A 21,242-nucleotide genomic window follows, 5' to 3' on the forward strand; every position below is an offset into this window, starting at 1 on the left:
TAAACCTAACTCTAACCCTAAAACTAACCATAACTCCTGTTGTGTCTGGACTATCATTAAATGTGAAGACTGTATATTATCAAATCAATTATGTAGGTTGAATTATTACGCGATTAACCTTTTTGGGATAGGGGGCAGCATTTTCACTTTTGGATGAATAGCGTGCCCAGAGTGAAATGCCGCCTCCTCTGTCCCAGATGCTAATATATGCATATTATTATTAGTATTGGATAGAAAACACTCTGCAGTTTGAATGATGTCTGTGGGTATAACAGAACTCATATGGCAGGCGAAAACCTGAGAAAAATCCAACCAGGAAGTGGGATATCTGATGTTTGTAGTTTTTCAAAGCTTGGCCTACCGAATACACAGTGTCTATGGAGTCAAGTTGCACTTCCTACGGCTTCCACTAGATGTCCACTGTCTTTAGAAACTGGTTTGAGGATTCTACTATAAAGGAGGGGCTCATGAGACCTGTTTGAGTCGGTGGTCTTGCAGAGTGTCTCAGGCTCGTGATGCGCGCTCCCGACAGAGTTAGCTCTTGTTCCAGTGCTTTTCATCAGACATAGGAATTCTCCGGTTGGAACATTATTGATGTTTTATGTTAAAAACATCCTAAAGATTGATTCCATACATCGTTTGACTCATTTCTTTCGACCTGTAACGGAACTTTTCGAGTTTTTGCCTGGACGAAGTGCTCGCGCCTCATGAAGATGGATTACTGGTCTGAACATGCTAACAAGTGGCTATTTGGACATAAATGATGGACTTTATGGAACAAATCAGTCATTTATTGTCAAACTGGGATTCCTGGGAGTGCCTTCTGATGAAGATCATCAAAGGTAAGTGAATATTTATATACTTATTTCTTAACTTCTGTTGACTCCAAAATGGCGGATCTCAGATTCGTTCAGATCTCTCGTCGTTCTCAGATTATGGTTTTTCCGTAAAAAAAATTGAAATCTGACACAGCGGTTGCATTAAGGAGAAGTCTATCTTTAATTCTGTGAATAACAATTGTATCTTTTATCAGTGTTTATTATGAGTATTTCTGCAAAATCACCGGATGTTTTGGAATCAAAACATTACTGCACGTAACGTGCCAATGTAAACTGAGATTTTTGGATATAAATATGCACATTATCGAACAAAACATACATGTATTGTGTAACATGATGTCCTATGAGTGTCATCTGATGAATATCATCAAAGGTTAGTGATTCATTTGATCTATATTTCTGCATTTTGTGACTCCTATCTTTGGCTGGGAAAATGGGTGTGTTTTTTTTACTTGGCTATGACCTAACATAATCATATGTTGTGCTTTTGCTGTAAAACAGTTTTGAAATTGGACACGATGGGTAGATTAACAAGATGTGTATCTTTCATTTGCTGTATTGGACTTGTTAACCTGTCTAGGACTTGGGTTCTGCAACAGCGGAAAGTGCAGGGCGCCAAATTCAAAACAACAAAAATCTCATAATTAAAATTCCTCAAACACACAAGTATTTTATACCATTTTAAAAATAAAATTCTCGTTAATCCAGCCACAATGTCTGATTTCAAAAAGGATTTACTGCAAAAGCACCACAAACGATTATGTTAGGTCACCACCAAGCCACAGAATAAACACAGCCATTTTTCCAGCCAAAGAGAGGAGTCACAAAAAGCAGAAATAGAGATAAAATTAATCACTAACCTTTGATGATCTTCATCAGATGACACTCATAGGACTTCATGTTACACAATACATGTATGTTTTGTTTGATAAAGTTAGTTAGTTAGTGAGTTTACATTGGCGCGTTACGTTCAGTAGTTCTAAAACATGCGGTGATTGTGCAGAAAGCCACATCAATTTACAGAAATACTCATAATAAACATTGATAAAGATACAACTGTTATTTAGATAAACTTCTCCTTAAAATGCAACCACTGTGTCAGATTTTTTTTTAAAAATTTACGGAGAAAGCAAACCGTGCAATAATCTGAGTACAGCCTTTAGACAACAAAGCAGCCAAAAAGATACCCGCCATATTGGGTAGTCAACATTACTCAGAAACAGCATTTTAAATATGCACTTACCTTTGATGATCTTCATCAGAATGCACTCCCAGGAATCCCAGTTCCACCATAAATGTTTGATTTGTTTGATAATGTCCATCAGTTATGTCCAAATATCTTCTTTTGTTAGGGCGTTTGGTAAACTAATCCAAAAGCGTGTTCAGGTCGCGCCGAACGTCGGACGAAAAGTTCAAAAAGTTCCGTTATAGCCCGTAGAAACATGCCAAACTGAGTATGGAATCAATCATAACATAAACAAACAACATAAAACTTCATTAATGTTCCAACCGGACAATTCCTTTGTCTGTACAAATGAAGTGGAACGTAGCTACCTTTCACGTGAGTGCGCCAGACAGAGGCTGTGGCACTCTGCCAGACCAATCACTCAAAGGGCCCTGATGAGCCCCTCCTTTAGAGTAAAATCCTCAAAACAGCTTCTAAATACTGTTGACATCTAGTGGAAGCCTTGGGAAGTGAAACATAACTAATATCACCCTGTATCTTCAATGGGGGCTGAGTTGAAAAACTACAAACCTCAGATTTCCCACTTCCTGGTTGAATTTTTTCTCTGGTTTTTGCCTGCCATATGAGTTCTGTTATTCACACAGTTTTAGAAACTTCAGAGTGTTTTCTATCCAATACTACTAATAATAATATGCATATATTAGCATCTGGGACAGAGTAGGAGTCAGTTCACTCTGGGCACGCTATTCATCCAAAAGTGAAAATGCTGCCCTCTATCCCAAAGTTGTCGAGGGGTTCCGCTAGCAGAACGCCTGCCCTGGTAAGGTTAAACTAATCATGTTAATATTAACTAGGAAGTCGGGTCACCACGGGAAAATGTTTAGCATTAGAGTTAGAATTTCCCGAAATATAATTCTTCAGATATTTTAATATCTTATCAATTAGTCTTCCATTAATGATTATTAATTGCCTCAACAATTCTCATTACTGAACGTCACAAACCCTTGGATATCTGCATGAACCCTAGTTAAAATCATGAATCAAAGATATACAAATTGGCTTAATCATTTATTTACTAACTAAATAAATAAATAATCACACAGAATTACATAACAAGCAAACAGTAGATATTGGTTACTAAGAATGATAGAAAAGACCCTAGTGGGCTAAGCCGATATGACGGCTTGGTAGACAAAGGAAAGGGGTGGGGACTGAGAGAGTGGGAAAGACAAGATGGATTCACTACACATAGTGGATAATTATAATCATTGAAATGCTAATCCTTTGCACATGAACGGCCGCTCATTCGAGAATAATTGCAATGTATATATTTTCGGCCGTATGCCGTTGTTGTCTCTCCGTTGAAAACACTCAATCATCCTGTAGAGTTCATCAGAGTCTCTGGTTAACTTTCTCAGAAGTCACAATGTCTTTCGTGGTTATAGGGGGTTAGAATGGATACTTCAGAGTACCATTTGGAATTCTCGTTCTAGACTTCTAGCTGCAGACTAGTACTTATATGTCTAAGATTTGCTCTTATTCTGTAGTGATCGATAGTCTATGAGTTTAACCGTTTTCAGCCGTGTAGCCAAAACTACAGCTGTATGGTCTCTGTGGCCTATAGAATTGTAGCCATTCCAACGGGGGGACTCCTGTCCCGGCGTTCTCTGACTTATTCTTTGGTAGAGTTGTAGTTTAAACCATTTCACACACCAACGTCACCCAGCATGTTTTGGTCTGGTGTGAATTTCGTCAGGAGTGGATTTTATACACTTCAGAGAAAAGGGCGGTCCATGATGCCGACTTAATGTCTATGCTCACGTGGGTGTGGTTACTGACTTGGTTAACTTTGTATGAAAACCCATATTTTCTCATTTAGAAGGTTAACATCACATCTTTTCACAAATAGTTTCATGTTGATTCACATACGTTTCACCATATTTAGATGTAAACCTGACAGCTGGGAAATGTATCCTTTAAGAGATACAGTTGTGTGTTTCCCATCCTTCATGAGATCACCAAATGAAACACACTCGTCATGACTGTCCCTTAAGTGTCCACGAACCATTCCCACATTCTCAAAAAGTAGAAATATTGTTTAATTCCCCCACTTTGGTGATTATTAGTTTTGAACTAAGAGAAGCTCTTTGTTCTGGTAGACTCAGTTTCTACCAGGTATTTATGACCTGTCGTAAAGTCATAAAACTGTGGAGAGAGAGGGGGGCCTATGATCCTCCCCCCAGGGCAAGTCATGACACTCCTAAACCTAATTCTATCACAAATTATACCCCCTAGAAAATAACATTTGACCTTGTGGGACTAACAAAATGTCCCCAGTTGATCACATTTTTGTTTGTTTACTATTCTTGTGGGGACACACACACACACTGATTGGTCACTCCTTTGGTTTGCTGTTTGGCCAGGGCTCAACCTCCATTCCCGGAGTGCAATGTGATCCGAGAGGAAAAGAGCGGGATAAGAGAGGAGAGGAATGCTTGTTCATTATTCATCAGCCTTCTAAAGGCACCCTCTGAGTAAGCATGTCCTTCAGCGGAGAGGGAGAGGAGAGAGGGCGCAAGGGCTTTTAACCCTACTTAATGTCCTTCCAACACTTGCTTTCTCTCCACTACCAAGGTCTCACTGAAGTGACAGACAGACAAATCAAGCAGAGTGCACCTGTCTTGTCATATTTCGCTTACTGCCACCTGGGACCTTTTAAGTCCTTGGTCAGCTTTATTTCACAGGCGTTACCATTGCTTGGAATTTTATTTTATACTCTTATTTATACTCTAGTCTTGACTCTCTGACATTCTCATGGGCTTTATGTCTTGTGCAGGCTCTTACGTGCTTGCACACACATACACATGCATCACTTGCTCGCTCACTCACACACTTACTGAGTCACACACACTCACTCAAATTCATTTACATGCTACAGTAGCATTTAGCTTCAGCAGTGCTGCCAGAGGTGTGTGTTTGTGCACATTTGCGTGCGCATGCTCGTGTGCTTGTGAGAACAGTGTGTGCTCGCTTGGCGGTGTGTCAGGGGAGGGAAGGGACCAGAAGCGTAATCACACTCTCTAACAGCCATTGCGAATTCTGGGGGAATTGTTGGCAGCCACTGAAATGCTTACCGTCAACTTGTCATTTTTATAGCATCCTGGGGCTGAACACTCTGTCATATGCACACATAGCTGGGCTTGAAAACCTGGAGTTAGCAGTAGCCTATCTCCGCACACACACGCTAAACATAGTGCCATGGTGACACACACATTAGTATGTATGATTTACCCCGTGAGTACTGTTACTCACTCACTTCACCCCTATTGCCTTAGCCGTGAGTACTGTTAGTCACTCACTTCACCCCTATTGCCTTAGCCATGAGTACTGTCACTCACTCACTTCACCCCTATTGCCTTAGCCGTGAGTACTGTTACTCACTCACTTCACCATTATTGCCTTAGCCGTGAGTACTGTCAGTCACTCACTTCACCCCTATTGCCTTAGCCGTGAGTACTGTCACTCACTCACTTCACCCCTATTGCCTTAGCCGTGAGTACTGTTACTCACTCACTTCACCATTATTGCCTTAGCCGTGAGTACTGTTAGTCACTCACTTCACCATTATTGCCTTAGCCGTGAGTACTGTTAGTCACTCACTTCACCCCTATTGCCTTAGCCGTGAGTGCTGTCACTCACTCACTTCACCCCTATTGCCTTTAGCCAGTTGTGTGTGAATGGTGTAGGAATGAATTGGCTGGCGCTTCAATATGATGGTTTTGTAACGGGGTGTAAAGTAAAGAGAAATAGAAAGCTTTCTCAGGCAGACAGGCGGCCTAATGGACTCTCAGACACTGTCGTGACTTGAAAACTTGGCTGCAGGTGAGCAGTGGAACTCACGGTTGACTGGTTACTCATTCCAGATGTTGCTTTGTAAAAATGGCCCACTCCTGTTGTTCGCCTCCACAGCTTCCAGTGAACTGAATTGAGGTCAGTTGAAGGCATGGTTGACTCCCAGCACAAACCATGGTGTCCCTGATCCTAGGTCAGGTCATAACAAGGAGAGGAGTGGTGTTATATCCTTGGTCCATAGGTCATCAGCTCAATTGTCATTTATTTTGCCACTCTCTGTGCACCCATGTCTCTCATGCTGGAAATGTTGTTTTCTTTCCTTAACTAGCACGCCTTTCATATTATGATAGAGGTAAGAGAAGTCTCTCTCATTCAGCAATTGGCTACAATCTGTTCACTGAGGACTGTTTATTGGTTGGATTTGTTTTTGCATCTCTTATGAATATGATTTATCATATCCCTCAAGCCTGAGCCTGCCACCTCCTCAAATACACTATCCATTTCTATTTCAGTTGTAACGGCGCACTGTATTTTACTTTCCTTAATGGTGTTTTATAGTGCACGGATATATGTTAAATCCACTGTCCTGCTTGGGATTCTGCAGCAGAGTCGAAGTGCATGGACCGATGCCTCAGTGGTTGGAACGCAAGAGACCGAGCATGCTATGAATGCAGCCAAAGAATGTGATGGTGAATTAATCGATATGGTGGCTAATATCAATGTGGGGTGGAAGGGAGAGGTGGGAGAATGGTGGCTAAGAACACACACAGACACAAAGTTATAGGCTTCTTAAATATAAAATCACCAAATAACCATTTTGAACAGAAGCAAACCACCACCTGCTGGTATGCTTTATAACTAAGTCAGTACAAGGATAACCATTATCAATATCTTGTAAACAACAGTATTGATTTGCCTGTTGAAGACAAAAGAATGACTCATAAAGATGATAAGTGTTAGCCTCTCCGCCCTGTCCCAGCCTACAGGGACAACTGGACCATAAAATTGCATTGTTTTCATTTTTAGCAGTGCCTGTGCAATGATTGACACTTGAGAGAATGGAAATGTAAACATGACCTTGAACATTGTGAACGCAGCTGGAGGTGCAGGGTGTAGCTGGATTTAGGCCTGAGCTGCATGCTTTAGGCCAAGCCTATACATCCTGCCCTATATTTTTCCCTCTTTCACTTGGTGTCCCTCCTCCTTCCTGTTCCACCTTTTGCTGTCATTAATCAGTGTATTCTTTGTTCCCTTCCCGTTGTGGCTGTACACATACAGTAGCAATGTGCATGCAGGCCATTATGTGTACACCCCATGGGGAAAGACAACCATTCTGTATAGATATAGAGGTTCACTACTTTCCTTGCTGTTCAACTCAACCATTAGAGGACAAATAATCAACACAATATTATTATGTGACCTGCAGGCTGTAGATATTGTGGTCCTTCAGGTCTGTGAGTGAGTTAGGTAGCAGCAGAGATGTTCTGCTTTGATAAGAGGCCCAGAAACTCACCACCCCACACAGACAGTTTACACGGGAAACAGACCATCGCTTCTGCTGACAAATGTTTTTTAGCTGATGGAAAAGGTCACCATAGGCCTATAGGTCCTGGTCAGAATCATTCACACACACAGCCATATGACCACCCCACCTACACCTCCGGACATAAACCCATAGGTTCAACATACAATAGTCTGTAGACCTACACCACATTCTGTAGACACATAAAGGTCATGCTCAGTCAGTATTGCGACCAGAACACCCCGGTCTGTCATCAACATCATAAGCCTGCCTTTGTAGTTCTCTTCCTTGATGGAATCAAGGTAAAGGTCTCTCTTTAGTACTGTCTGGAGCTATGAAGGATATGTCTATAAAACATGATCTATGGGTAGCACAGACCAGAGCTGTATAGACATGAAAGGCCCAGACTAGTCCATGTGAACTCCTAGTTCCAGATAAGGAACTGTAGTCCCATTACTTTACCTCAAACTAGAAAATCAACCCACCTCTGTTATCTTTCAAAGGGGCTATTGACGCACCTGGACTGGTAGATCCTTTTTTACACTACTGAGCCAAACCGAGCCAGAAAGAACAATGTGAAAAGAAAATATCCTAGCCAGCACGGTACGTTTTGACCCGGCCCTTTAGTGTGAATCAGGTACTAGATTCCTTGCAGACCAGGACTGTGCATCCCTGTTGAATAATTACGTGCTGCAGTAGTCAGTCAGTCAGAGTAGTCCGTCCCCTGCTACTCTACATTAAGTAGGTCAGGCCTCATCCAGTAGTCCAGAGAGGAGACAGAGGTTGGTGATTAAGTTTAACAAGCTCACCACTTCCCTAGCCCCCATAAGCCCCTTCTGTCAAAGCTTCATAGCGCCCAGCCCAGCAGCTGCTCTAAAGTTTCCCTTTTCTTTGACTTGAGGTTATGGCCCAACCATTGACCTTGCTACACTGCAGCCATTTTGTATCTTACTTCTTTAGTCACTGTAGTTTGCCGATATGCAAAGCGTTGTACTTGATGCTTGGCCTCTGTGTAATAAACAGTGAGGTTGATGTGTCTTTTTCTCTCCTCTCCTTTGTAGGACCCAGGGCCCATGCCCCCTTCCCCCATCCTGGGTCAGAAGCCATTGCAGTTGATTGAGATCAAAGCCAGGGGGCGCTTCGGCTGCGTGTGGAAGGCTCAGCTACTCAATGATTATGTGGCTGTCAAAATCTTCCCCATTCAGGTATAGTACTGTTAGCCACTAACTAACCACCTGCAGCAGAATGCAGGGTTAGGGGAGGGTGGCTTTCCCAGCTTCTTTGGGAGAGAGAGGAGAGCGTCGTCCGCCTTAAAGTTCCAGGCCCTTACTAATCCTCCTGGGCTGACCAGCCCTTTAGCTTAGAGGCCAATCACTAAACCCACAGTGGCCTCGATTGACCACTAAGCACTAACTAACATAATGACAGAACATGCATACAGTAAGGTCATAATTATTGACACCCTTTATAAAGATGATCAAGAAAGACTATAAAATAAATCATCCAAATACTGAGCTATATTGTATACTAAGATTTTGTTTTATTTTTTTACATTATACTAATACAATTGCTCAGAGAAAAATATTTAGTTTAACAAGTAAAGCAAAAAATAAATATATTTTTAATGACAGGTCAAAAGAGCTCTATTTTCATCATCCATAGCACCAGTTCCAATCCAAGTGTCAATGCCGTTTAGCAAACTCCAGGCGGTACTATGGTCAGATGACTTGAAAATAGAGTTCTTTGACCACACGCACCAGTGGTAGGTTTGGTGTCGAAAAACAGATGCATATGCAGAAAAGAACCTCATACCTACTGTAAAATATGGTGGTGGATCTTTGATGTTATGGGGCTACTTCCACTGGTCCAGGAGACATTGTTAAGGTCAACGGCATCATGAACTTTACCAAGTACCAGAACATTTTAGACCTGGTTACCTCTGCCAGGAGACTGAAACTTGGCTGCAAGTGGATCTTCCACCACGCCGATAACTCTAAGCACACATCAAAATCCACCAAAGGTTAATTGACCACAAAATCAACTTTTTGCAATGGCTAGCTCAGTCTCTGGACGTGAACCCCATTGAAACCCTGTGGTTTGAATTGAAGAAGGTCATCCATAAGTGCAGACAAAGGATATCAAGGATCTTAAGATTATGTATGGAGGAATGGTCTAAGATCTCCCCAATGTGTTCTCCAATCTCATAAAACATTTTAGAAAAAGCCTCAGTATCGTTATCCTCACAATGTGAGGGTGCTGAATAATTGAAAAACAGAGGTGCCAATCATGTTGACCCCTATCTGTTTTAGATTTTAAAAAACGATCTATTACTTTTTAAACAAAATCTCTTTCTCTTAGCAATTGTATTAGGATAAAAGGATATCATTTTCAAAAATAATTGAGCATACAATATAGCTCGATATTTGAATTATTTATTTATACTGTCTTTTTTGGAAAGAAGTGGAGGGCACTGAACCAACTTGAGTCGAGGTGTAACTAAAAAATGCAATCATGATTGAAAAGGAAATGTCGCAGCGCCCGCTCGTCTTTTTTGCTCATCTTTATCAAGGGGACCAATAATTTTGGACCTGACTGTATATTATACTGTTTTAACCAGTTAAATAAATGTTTTTTTGGCATCTATTGACAATTTGTTTACCCCACCAAATACTTTGCAATCTAATAATGGGGGGGGAAGTCCAATACTCACTAGTTGTTATACATTTCACTTTGTAGTGAATCTGTGGCCTTGTTTGTCATCCTCAGGACAAGCAGTCATGGCACAATGAGTATGAAATCTACAACCTGAGTGGGATGAGGCATGACAACCTTCTCCACTTCCTCGGAGCAGAGAAGAGGGGCACCAACATGGACATAGAGCTGTGGCTTATCACAGCCTACCACGAGAAGGTACAGCCCCCCCTGCTGGCCAAAGGACCACAGCACAAATACAAAGCACATTCAGCTGAACTCATTCAACGTTCTCATGCTAGAATTGAACAATTATCCCAATAAACATGAAGAAAATTATGTTTCTTCCTAATTTTCAGAGAATACTTGAATGATGTTTTATCTATGTTGAATAAACATGCCCTCTAGTGGTTAGAAGTAGAACAATCAGCTGGCATTATGTCAGACTATTGTGGCATGTTGAAGGTGAGGCACATTGCTAGGTGCTGTTATATTAACTGGCTGTATGCCTCCATTTCCAGGGCTCGTTGACAGACTATCTGAAGGCCAACGTGTTGTCATGGAACGAGCTGTGTCACATAGCCCAGACCATGTCCCGGGGCCTGGCTTACCTCCATGAAGACATTCCTGGTCTGAAGGATGGACACAAGCCTGCCATCGCCCACAGGTCAGCTTCCTGCTCTTCTATCTATCCTCCATGTTCTTATCTTCCAATAAACCTATTATATTTGATTCTATCCACTCCTTCCACCACAAACAAAATATCTCTGCTTCCAGATATTATATAATATTATTGTAAGTGATGGGTAGCTTTCCTCTCCCATGCTGTCTGTTGTCTCATTGGTGTGTTTCTGTTCTTCTGTGAGCCACAGGGACATCAAGAGTAAGAATATCCTTCTGAAGTCCAACCTGACGGCCTGCATCGCTGACTTTGGCCTGGCCCAGAGGTTTGAGGCTGGGAAATCAGCTGGGGACACGCACGGACAGGTGAGTGATGGGATGTAGGTTGTGGAGAGACTGTCTGATAGGTTCCATGATGTCAAAATGACTGGATCATTCTACATCATAGAATCCACTTGTCAATAGTTGTGCTTTGTATTGCCTGATGCCAAAATAGACACCGTATTCCACAATTGACTGTAAACTGTCCAAAACAAGCATGACCATTGATTTATATTGATATCAAACAAATCAGTGTGTGTTTGTCTATCATTTCCAGGTGGGCACTCGGAGGTACATGGCCCCTGAGGTCCTGGAGGGGGCGATCAACTTCCAGCGGGACTCATTCCTGAGGATAGACATGTATGCTCTGGGACTGGTGCTGTGGGAGCTGGCCGCACGCTGCAAGGCTGCCGACGGTAAGAGCACACTCCCTTGAAGGACCATACATTAGGGGTGACCAATCCTTCTCCTGGAGAGCACGACTCTCTTCCAACCCTACTCTCAGGCGAGCTACCCTACCGCAGGATTTAGTTCTAACTTTACTCGGCACCTTGATTAGCTAAATCAGGTGTGCAAGTGTAGGGCTGGAGCAGAAGCCTGTATACCCAGGAGCTCTCCAGGAGGATTGTCCTTTAATGCCATAGTACTACCATAGTCCTGGTCAAGGGCCACCACTGTCTAAGCAGGGGCCAGTCGGTTGTTATGGATTTTGTCTGTCTGGTTCCATGGAGCAGTAGTGACCTGGCCTAGCCTGGGTAGTTGTGTCGGTGGTCAGCATGTGGAACACTCTGTGGTTATCACTGGAGGTCAACTTGGAGTTAGAGCTTGGTCAGAGCAACTCACCGGCTCGGAGGGACCTCCACTGGTCAAGAGCTGTTATAGACTGGGTGGTTCGAGCCCTGAATGCTGATTGGCTGACAGCCGAGTTATATCAGACCGTATACCATGAGTATGACAAAACATGTATTTTTACTGCTGTAATTACGTTAGTAACCAGTTTATAATAGCAATAAGGCACCTTGAGGATTTGTGGTATATGGCCAATATACCATGGCTAAGGGCTGTATCCAGGCACTCTGCATTGCATCGTGCATAAGAACAGCCCTTAGCCATGGTATATTGGCCATATACCACATCCCCTCGTGCCTTATTGCTTAATTAGACCACAGAAAGCATCAGCTCTGAATTCCTTATGAGAAACTCAGAGCACTGATTGAGTTGACCACTGATTTATGTTCTTTATTAGCTCAAAGAAACTATTGTTATATTGATTGCATTTTGTTTTGTGAATGGGTCACTGTGGTGTTGAGATGTGTGTGTAACATTGTGCTGTGTGTATGTTCAGGCCCAGTGGATGAGTACATGCTGCCGTTTGAGGAGGAGATCGGCCAGCACCCATCCCTGGAGGACATGCAGGAGGTAGTGGTCCACAAAAAGCTGAGGCCCACGCTCAGGGAGTGCTGGCAGAAACACGCGGTGAGTAGATCATATACTCCATGTATCTTAATCTATAATGTGACTGAAGGGGCAGTACAGTGACTACCACAAACTACCAAAACCCATCATCATGGAACAGTAAGGACATAGAGTACAGAGAAGCTCTGCGGAGCAGAAAAAATAGCACAAATACTGAACAGCTTTTGACATTAACATTACAACGGGCTATTATAGCTCCATGTTAATTTCCCTGTATAAGCCTGTCTCTTCCTGCCATGGCCCAGGCCACTGCTTACCTCACCTGTTTATGTCTTGACTACGTTTAGCTAAGACGGTTTGTCTGAATCCCAACTGTCTGCAGAGCATCCTAACTCGAGCCCAACGCAGACACTTATTGATCGGAGAATGTGGCCTGATTTCTCTCCCCCCCAGTCTAGAAGATAACGGCCATTTCTGAAATGTCTGCTGAGTAGCCTCCTCACAGTTTCTGCACTATTAGTGTCTCCTATCAAATCTGTGGATCTGTAACAGTAGATTAGTTAAGCTAATAGTGTCTGGTCTCTGTCCACCATGCTGCCACACGGGCCTCATTTGCTGTGTGTCATTGTGCCCTTGTGTCGCAGAGGGTAAACGTGTGTGTGCTAATGTGTGTGCTCTGTCCCTCCCAGGGTCTGACCATGCTGTGTGAGACAATCGAGGAATGCTGGGACCACGAGGCGGAGGCGCGCCTGTCGGCGGGGTGCGTAGAGGAGCGAGTGGTGCAGATGCAGCGCCTCAACAACGTCACTGCGCCCGAGGAGATTGTCACAGTTGTCACCATGGTTACCAACGTGGACTACCCCCCTAAAGAGTCCAGCCTATGACTAGGCGTATGAGTTAACACAGGACAGGAGAACAGACCCCACAGAGACTCACCTCCCTGAGCAGAGGGTCAAAACTCGTTCCACATCCGTCGCTGTGATTGTACACAAGGTGGCGGCAAAAATCACTCAGTGGACCTAGGTTCATGGAGAACTATCCAGGTCTGAATTGGTTCCTATTGCTTTTAGCTACAAGTGTGCCTAAAGACTTCCTCACGCCTGGGTCATTTTAAAATGGGAGGGGGTGATGGGAAAACAAACTCATCTAGATCCCACACTGGACGCACCTTGACAATGGACAAAGTCATTTTAAAGTTGACCTTTTGGCTGATATTACAATTTTTTTGTAAAAGAAAGGAAAACATACTTCCTGGACTGACTTCAGTTTTTTCTCTAAGAAAAGGAGGAACAGGAGAGAAGAAGAATCCCGACACAAACACAGTTAATTTAATTTCAGTATAAAAAAGGGCAACTTGGTTTTTAAACACATTTGCTCTTATTGTTTCTATGAATGACTATTGTAATGCCAATAAGAAACAGCTTCTGAATGTCTGTGTATCGCTGCTGTACATATATCAACAGAGAGAGAAAATAGCGTAATCAAGGTTATTTATCCGGACCTGCCTCACAGCATTTCTATAAAAATAACCATCAACCTCTTGAGTCTCTTAACAAGGTATACCTCAGTTTCACATCATACAAATGATGTTTTCCTTCATAACACTAAAACCACTACAGGACATCGACATTCAGATGACATGTTTGGTATTGAAGCTTTTTCAAATGATGGAGTATGCCAACAAAAATGGCCATTCACAAATCAGTGTTTTTTGCCTTGTTAAGTCCTTAGTTTGTGTATTTTATATGTTGCCCCAGCTATTCAAATGTGACTGTAAGCGTTGTTGTTTTACCAACATTTTTAGACCGTTTAAACATGTTGAGAAGAAAATCCCTGAAAATATGAATACATTAGAGAAAAAATATTTAAAAAGCATTTCCCTTATTAGATTTGCAGTGTCCACAAAATATTTAAAACGCATGTTTCCCCCCCCCCCCCTTTTCTTCTATGTAAAAGTGTGTGACACTGGTGTCAGGTGTTCGAAACCCTCTATTGATTTTAAAATGAAATGTCTACAAACCGCTGTAACGGTATTGCTCTTTCTCCCTGCCCTGGTTGTAGTATTTTCTGTTTGTAGTCTGCTATTTCCATCATATTTCAATACGTCTCAGGAAGCACACATTACTCTATGACCCCGTCCTCTCTGCTTTTAGGCGCTGACTGATTCTCGTGCCATTATTTTGGAGACATCTTAGTCAAGGGGTACCTACATGAGGTCTTTACAGCTGGTGTGGTTTTCAGGTAGATGTCCATATAGAGGGGTTATTCAGATCATGTCAGGTGTTCTACATTACTAAAGTAGCCATCATGATCAAATCTATATGTGTTCCCCTTCAATCTTGTATTCCCCATCACTAACAGCATGTCCACCACTTTGGCTATGTGCTCCTTAGACAAGACATAAAAATATTAAAATGGCCAATTGCAGCTTTCAGATTCTAACCCGGAATATGTCATGTTAGTAGTCCTATTGTACTCAAAACATTGGTGACTCAATTATATGCTTCTCTCCATCAGACATATTTTGTTATAGCCTACCACATAACATTCAGGGATATAGTAACACTACGCTTTTACTCAGTTAACTGTATGCAATCAAAGTTGGGGCTGACAGTGGCTTCTTGCCATGGCACCAACTTTCAATCTCTATGTAGCGTTTGTTTTTAATAATCAATGAAATCAGCTGTTTTTTGTTTATTCTCTGACTATAAACCCGCACATCCTCTCTGGCAATAACTGTATGCCATCTCAATAGTACAATGATATGTAAGTTATGGATTTAAAGTGGTCATTGCATCTGTAGGACTAAGCCTGTAGCTCGGAGGGTTTATTATTCTCTCACTCACTGACATCTATGCTACTCTTGCTATTCCTCTCTAACCTGAGCCACTGATTCAGGAGTGTAGATATGGGGAGCCAACAACAGAGCAATCTTCAAAAGCAGGGGAGACAGATTTGCAACTGCTGCCATTTTGGTATATACTTACTGTATTATCTGTAGCACTGATGCCAAGGAGGAAAGTCAAATCCAATCTTTATGTTTCCTTATTTTCCATTCTTAAAAAAAAAAACACTGCTGCTGTGCAAATGCTCCATCTCACTAAACAGATGCTCTCCCTCTGGCCTCAGATGGTTTCTATGTTTATTTTATGTAAAAAATTTAAAAAATAGTACATTACTTGTTTCTATGACACCATTATGTTTCTATGGAGGCACATTACATTTAGCCTACATTATACCCCCTTAAAAGCCAAACCCCTCTGACATTAGTAGATGACTGGATGGAAAATGCACAGTATGTACATATGAATGTTGTTTTAGATTGTGATTTTAGCATGATGTTGTTTTATATGGTCTCAAGGCAAAAAATGAATAAAAAATCCTTTCTATTGTTAATAATATTCACCCAAAATATTTTTGTTGTTTATTTTATATGTAATTGTATTTTACAATGGTTTTATTAATTTATGTCAAGGCCCAGACAATGCTAACTTCTCTTTCAGAAGAAGTATTGTTATTATATATCTTTATGCTAGTAAAGACTCCCTGGATTGGCTCATAATTTACCTCAGACAGACATCCTAGCTGTCACTCAACGTTCCCACAACATTGATCAGTGTTGAAGGCGAGTTGTATGGTGCAACCATAGACTTGTATAATTAACAATGTTGTGGGAATATGACCTGAGATTTGATCAGCTATGGTGTTTTTATTTTCTATGTTACGGTGACATTACTTTGTCATCACACAATAGAAATTGTGTCACTGTTAACTGAGGTTTGTGTTATCTACCGATATTCTCACCATAAGCATAAATGGCCATCTTACAATCAAAATAAACATGTCATCTTTTCCTTTGTTTTGCAAGTATTTAACAAACAGTTTCAGGGCTTGGTTGGAAGTGATTGTTAAATATTGTACAGAATAAATTGTATGCTATTTCTCCCACTAAAATAAAGTATAGTGACTGCTCTGAACAATGTGTACTGTCTGTTTTTGAGGTTCTGAGTATGAAAACAGGTGCACTTACTCCCGAGTGGCGCAGCTGTCTAAGGCACTGCATCTCAGTGCTAGAGGCGTCACTACAGACCCTGGTTCGATTCCAGGCTGTATCACAACCGACTGTCATTGGGAGTCCCATAGGGCGGCGCACAATTGGCCCAGCGTCGTCCGGGTTAGGTTTGGCCAGGATAGGCCGTCATTGAATAATAATAATGTGTTCTTAACTGGCTTACCTAGTTAAACAAAGGTTAAATTAAAAAAAATATATATATAACATTTTTTTGTTGTTGTAATATTCCTAGGCAGACAGATTGCCTCCCACAATGTTAAAACTTCTTCAGGATCGGTGGGTCCCCTGTGGGACGGTTGAGCTAACGTAGGCTAACGCATTTAGCATGAGGTTGTAAGTAACAAGACAATTTCCCAGGACATAGACATATCTGATATTGGCAGAAAGCTTAAATTCTTGTTAATCTAACTGCACTGTCCAATTTACAGTAGCTATTACAGTGAAATAATACCATGCTATTGTTTGAGGAGAGTGCAGTTTTGAACATGAAAAGGTATTAATTTACAAATTAGTCACATTTGGGCAGTCTTGATACAAAATTTAGAACAGAAATGCAATGGTTCATCGGATCAGTCTAAAACTTTGTGCATACACTGCTGCCATCTAGTGGCCAAAATCGAAATTGCACCTGGGCTGGAATAATACATTATGACCTTTCTCTTGCATTTCAAAATGATGGTACAAAAAAAGACTACTTTTTTTTTCTTTGTATTATCTTTTACCAGATCTAATGTGTTATATTCTCCTACATTCCTTTCACATTTCCACAAACTTCAGTGTTTCCTTTCAAATTGTACCAAGAATATGCTTGCAAATTGTACCAGTATATCCTTGCTTCAGGGCCTGAGCTACAGGCAGTTAGATTTGGGTATGTCATTTTAGGCGAAAATTAGAAAAAAGGGGCGGATCCTTAAGAGTTAACAATGTTAGTCTGGGATTTCAGAGACCACACTGTCCTGGGAGCATTGAAGAAGAGGCAGCAACATTCATCCAATGTTTACCCACCACCTGTGTAAACTCATTAATGTGCATATGGCTGTGAATGAATGTTACAACTGTGCTGCTGATTTAGGATAGATTGTGAGAATAGGATGATTCGTGCAGTCTCTCATCTACCAAGCTGGCACAATTTCTGAAGCAGTGCTTAAGTACAGTATGAATGTGGTTTGGTAGATCTCAGCACCCTAGGGAGCTGGAGAGCTCCGTCTGATCACTAGATGGCAGCAAAGCCCATTGCATCTCAGATTCCCTTTGTCACACCTTGGGCTGCATGAACATGAATTGAACATCCTGGGCCCGATACACTAAATATGTACGCACATTATAATTTACACTACCTATAGAAAATACAATAAGGCCATACATTGTGATAGAACGTTGTGGAGAAAATCTTTCAAACGAAATGCATTCAATGGATGCATTATGAACAGCTGTCTGGCAGTGATGTACTATAAGTACAAAATAATCAAAATGTATTCAATAATCAGAATATGCCTGCATTATGGAATGCATGCACCATAATACTTTCGAAGATACAAGAATGTTTCAACATATCTCCTGCTAAATAACTACATTTAAACTTCAATGGCATATGGACGTCCCAAGGATCCCAGATAGCACAGACCCTTTCTCTAAACATTGCTTGCGTACCATTTACATTGTGTTGCATGGTGGGACACCTTTTTTCCAGGCTCCAGCTGTGGCGCATGCGCGATTTATCTCTCCCATATTTCTATTCCCAACAAGCTCGATAGAAATCGAGCAGTGGCACTTGTACGTGGGAGCGCATTAATCTTGATTTTCAAAGGAATAGCTACCCTGAACCTAGACTTATTTCAACATTTCTCAACACATAATCCTTAAAAGCTAAATGTGGACTATTTAAATGCAAGGCATGGTATTTGGGATATGCTAAAACCTTATTTCTGACTCCTGCCTCAGCAACAGACCTCTCTCTGCCTGGTCTCTGGCTGTCTCAATTTTGGCCCTGGCTCGACTCGACTGACATTTCTGCAAAGGGCTTCGGTTCATGGTGTTATTTTTACTAAATTCTCGGGTTCCTGGGTGTCGTTTTTGTCATCTGAAAAAGGTAACTAAGGTAAGAGTGTAATATTAGTTTACAAATGTAAGATATATATTTTTGCAAACTCTACTGTAGCTGGTTAGCTAGCTAAATGGCTAGCTAAGTTAGCGACTAGTAGCACAACAAAGATGTGGGAAAAAACATGTATTCTGTCATGCAGGGACTACTGTTGAAGTTGTAGCTATCTTCACTAAGCGTGTTCTTGGCTGTGAAATTGTTCGTGCTGTGTTTATGTTATGTCATCGTCAATAACAGGGTAGTAAGCGTAGCCAGCAAGTAGCAAGCTCCTTAAGTAAAGGCAGCTAGGTAACCAACATTAGCTAGTAGCCCAATATGTACTCTTAAAGAGCCTACCGTTACTCCTTAAGGTCCAAGGACCTTGTTATTTTCAGAGGTAAACAGCCAAGTACTCCATCTAAACGTGTATCTATTCTCAATTGCGATATGATTTTAGAAACATAAAGCTCTTTACTTTCATATCATATCAAAAATAATTTTACAAATTAAAAACAAAAATACACTTACTGTCACCAGTGGAGGCTGCTGGAACGGCGCATCAACACATGGAAACCATGTGTTTGATGTATTTGATTCCAATATCCCTATCAGGTCATTACCACGAGCCCGTCCTCCCCAATAAAGGTGCCACCAACTTCCTGTGCTTGGACATTGTTTCATCTGGCTTTATCACAGTTGCAGCCGATATTATTTTTCAGCGACGAAGTTTCTGGAGCATGCTAGATAGCAAGGTAATTAACACAGGTGGTCCCTTGGTCTTCGGTCTGTCTTCTGTAAAGTTCTGTAACATGGAGATGGGGCCATGTGGGAACACTAACCCTATAAAAGATGTCAATTTTAACTTTTATTTTATCGCTGATACTATCAAAACCGTATCGCAAGCCATGCGTGTTAATGTTCAGATGGAGCGTCTGGATTTAACAAAACTCACACACACTTATGCTGTATTGTACTGTGGTTTCAGAGGAGTGTGGCACAGTAATAATTTACCTGACTTTAATATAATTGTTTTTTGCCCTAAATCCTAATCCTGGATAGTGATATCGATCTGTAACCGTTTGGGGTTTGTACTGTTTGATTTCTAAACCAGATGAGTTTTCAAATGTAAGCAGTTGTCCAATATCATGGTGGGCATGCATGATGATGTTGGATGCGTTGGAATATAAAGCATGGAGAAGGATAAATTGACAGCAGGATTATAGTAAAATCAGTTGGGAAATTAATGTTTGCGTTTCAAATACTAAATGTTCAATGAATGTGAATATATTTAGGTGGTTTAAATGATTAGCCTAACTTTGTAACTAACCTTGTAAAAGTTGACGGTGGCAAGTTCTTGCCAATCCATTATTCTGCTACTAACTATGAGTGTGAGACATGTTTTCCATAATGTGCCCATTTTATGCATATACCTTCGAACAAAGAACACATCACATTTAGTGTTTCACCATTTATTGAGAACGGAGACATAGCAAACATGTATCAGGCAGTATTTTAAGTATCTAAGTATAGTGTAATCTACCAATCTGTGTACACTGAACAAAAATATAAACGCAACATGCAACAATTAAAAAAATCTGTCAATTGAAATAAATTCATAAGGCCCTAATCTATGGATGTCACATGACTGGGCAGGGGTGCAGCCATGGTTGGGCCTTGTAGGCCCACCCACTGGGGAACCAGGCCCAGCTACTGAGAATAGCCCCCACCCTCCCGCAGGTGAAGAAGCCGGATATGGAGGTCCTGGGCTGGGTTGTTTGGCCGGTTGGATGTACTGCCAAATTAACATTCAATTCTCAGGCAACTGCTCTGGTAGACATTACTGCAGTCAGCATGTACTCTCCCTCAAAATTTGAGACATCTGTGGTGATGTGTTGTGTGACAAAACTGCACATTTTAAAGTGGCCTTTTATTGTCCCCAGCACAAGGTGCACCTGTGTAATGATCATGCTGTTTAATCAGCTTCTTGATATGCCACACCTGTCAGGTGAATGGATTATTTTGGCAGAGGAGAAATGATCACTAACAGTGATGTAAACAAATTTGTGCAAAATATTTGAGAGAAATAAGCTTTTGGTGGGTATGGAACATTTCAGGGATTTTTGATTTCAGCTCATGAAACATGGGACCAAGACTTTACATGTTGAATTTGAAGTCTTTGTTCAGTGTATAGGGTTCCACATTTTGGGAAATATTCAGAGGTGGGAATTAACAGGAATATATGGGAATTTACAGAAATTAATATTAATTCCATTTAAATGTAGATGTTTTTTTGCATTGGATATATTTACCATATCATATGTGGATAGAAACATAAACCTTTTACCTTGTCATAAGTAGACATACACTACCGTTCAAAAGTTTGGGGTCACTTAGCCTTTTACAATTATAAACTTGGATTAGCTAACACAACGTTCCATTGGAACACAGGAGTAATGGTTGCTGATAATGGGCCTCAGTATGCCTATGTAGATATATCATACAAAATCAGCCGTTTCCAGCTACAATAGTCATTTACAACATTAACAATGTCCACACTGTATTTCTAATCAATTTGATATTTGAAATGGACAAAAAAAATGCTTTTCTTTCAGAAACAAGGACATTTCTAATTGATCATTAGA

The 21,242-nt window shown here is 41.2% G+C and overlaps 2 protein-coding genes across 7 annotated transcripts in view; both read left to right on the plus strand.

The window, feature by feature from the left end:
- The window catches only part of acvr2aa (activin A receptor type 2Aa), a 47,771-nt gene extending 31,351 nt beyond the window's left edge, over positions 1–16,420 (plus strand). Inside the window, exons 5-12 of one of the 2 annotated variants that reach the window (XM_021597328.2) lie at positions 6,206–6,229; positions 8,461–8,604; positions 10,166–10,309; positions 10,612–10,757; positions 10,963–11,077; positions 11,310–11,448; positions 12,378–12,508; positions 13,138–16,420. In XM_021597328.2, coding sequence (XP_021453003.1) covers positions 6,206–6,229; positions 8,461–8,604; positions 10,166–10,309; positions 10,612–10,757; positions 10,963–11,077; positions 11,310–11,448; positions 12,378–12,508; positions 13,138–13,332 — 1,038 coding nt within the window. In that variant the 3' untranslated portion in view covers positions 13,333–16,420. The remainder of the gene's footprint in view (positions 1–6,205; positions 6,230–8,460; positions 8,605–10,165; positions 10,310–10,611; positions 10,758–10,962; positions 11,078–11,309; positions 11,449–12,377; positions 12,509–13,137) is intronic. The other variant, XM_021597329.2, reaches the window with a different exon arrangement.
- A 1,837-nt stretch (positions 16,421–18,257) lies between these two features.
- The window catches only part of LOC110520187 (methyl-CpG-binding domain protein 5), a 60,764-nt gene continuing 57,779 nt past the window's right edge, over positions 18,258–21,242 (plus strand). For 4 of the 5 annotated variants that reach the window (XM_021597332.2, XM_021597333.2, XM_021597330.2 and 1 more), the window contains exon 1: positions 18,258–18,618. The gene's annotated coding sequence lies outside the window, so the exon portion shown is untranslated. The remainder of the gene's footprint in view (positions 18,619–21,242) is intronic. The other variant, XM_021597331.2, reaches the window with a different exon arrangement.

The sequence above is a fragment of the Oncorhynchus mykiss genome, chromosome 3 (genome assembly GCF_013265735.2).
Source record: "Oncorhynchus mykiss isolate Arlee chromosome 3, USDA_OmykA_1.1, whole genome shotgun sequence".
Classification (NCBI taxonomy): Eukaryota; Metazoa; Chordata; class Actinopteri; order Salmoniformes; family Salmonidae; genus Oncorhynchus; species Oncorhynchus mykiss.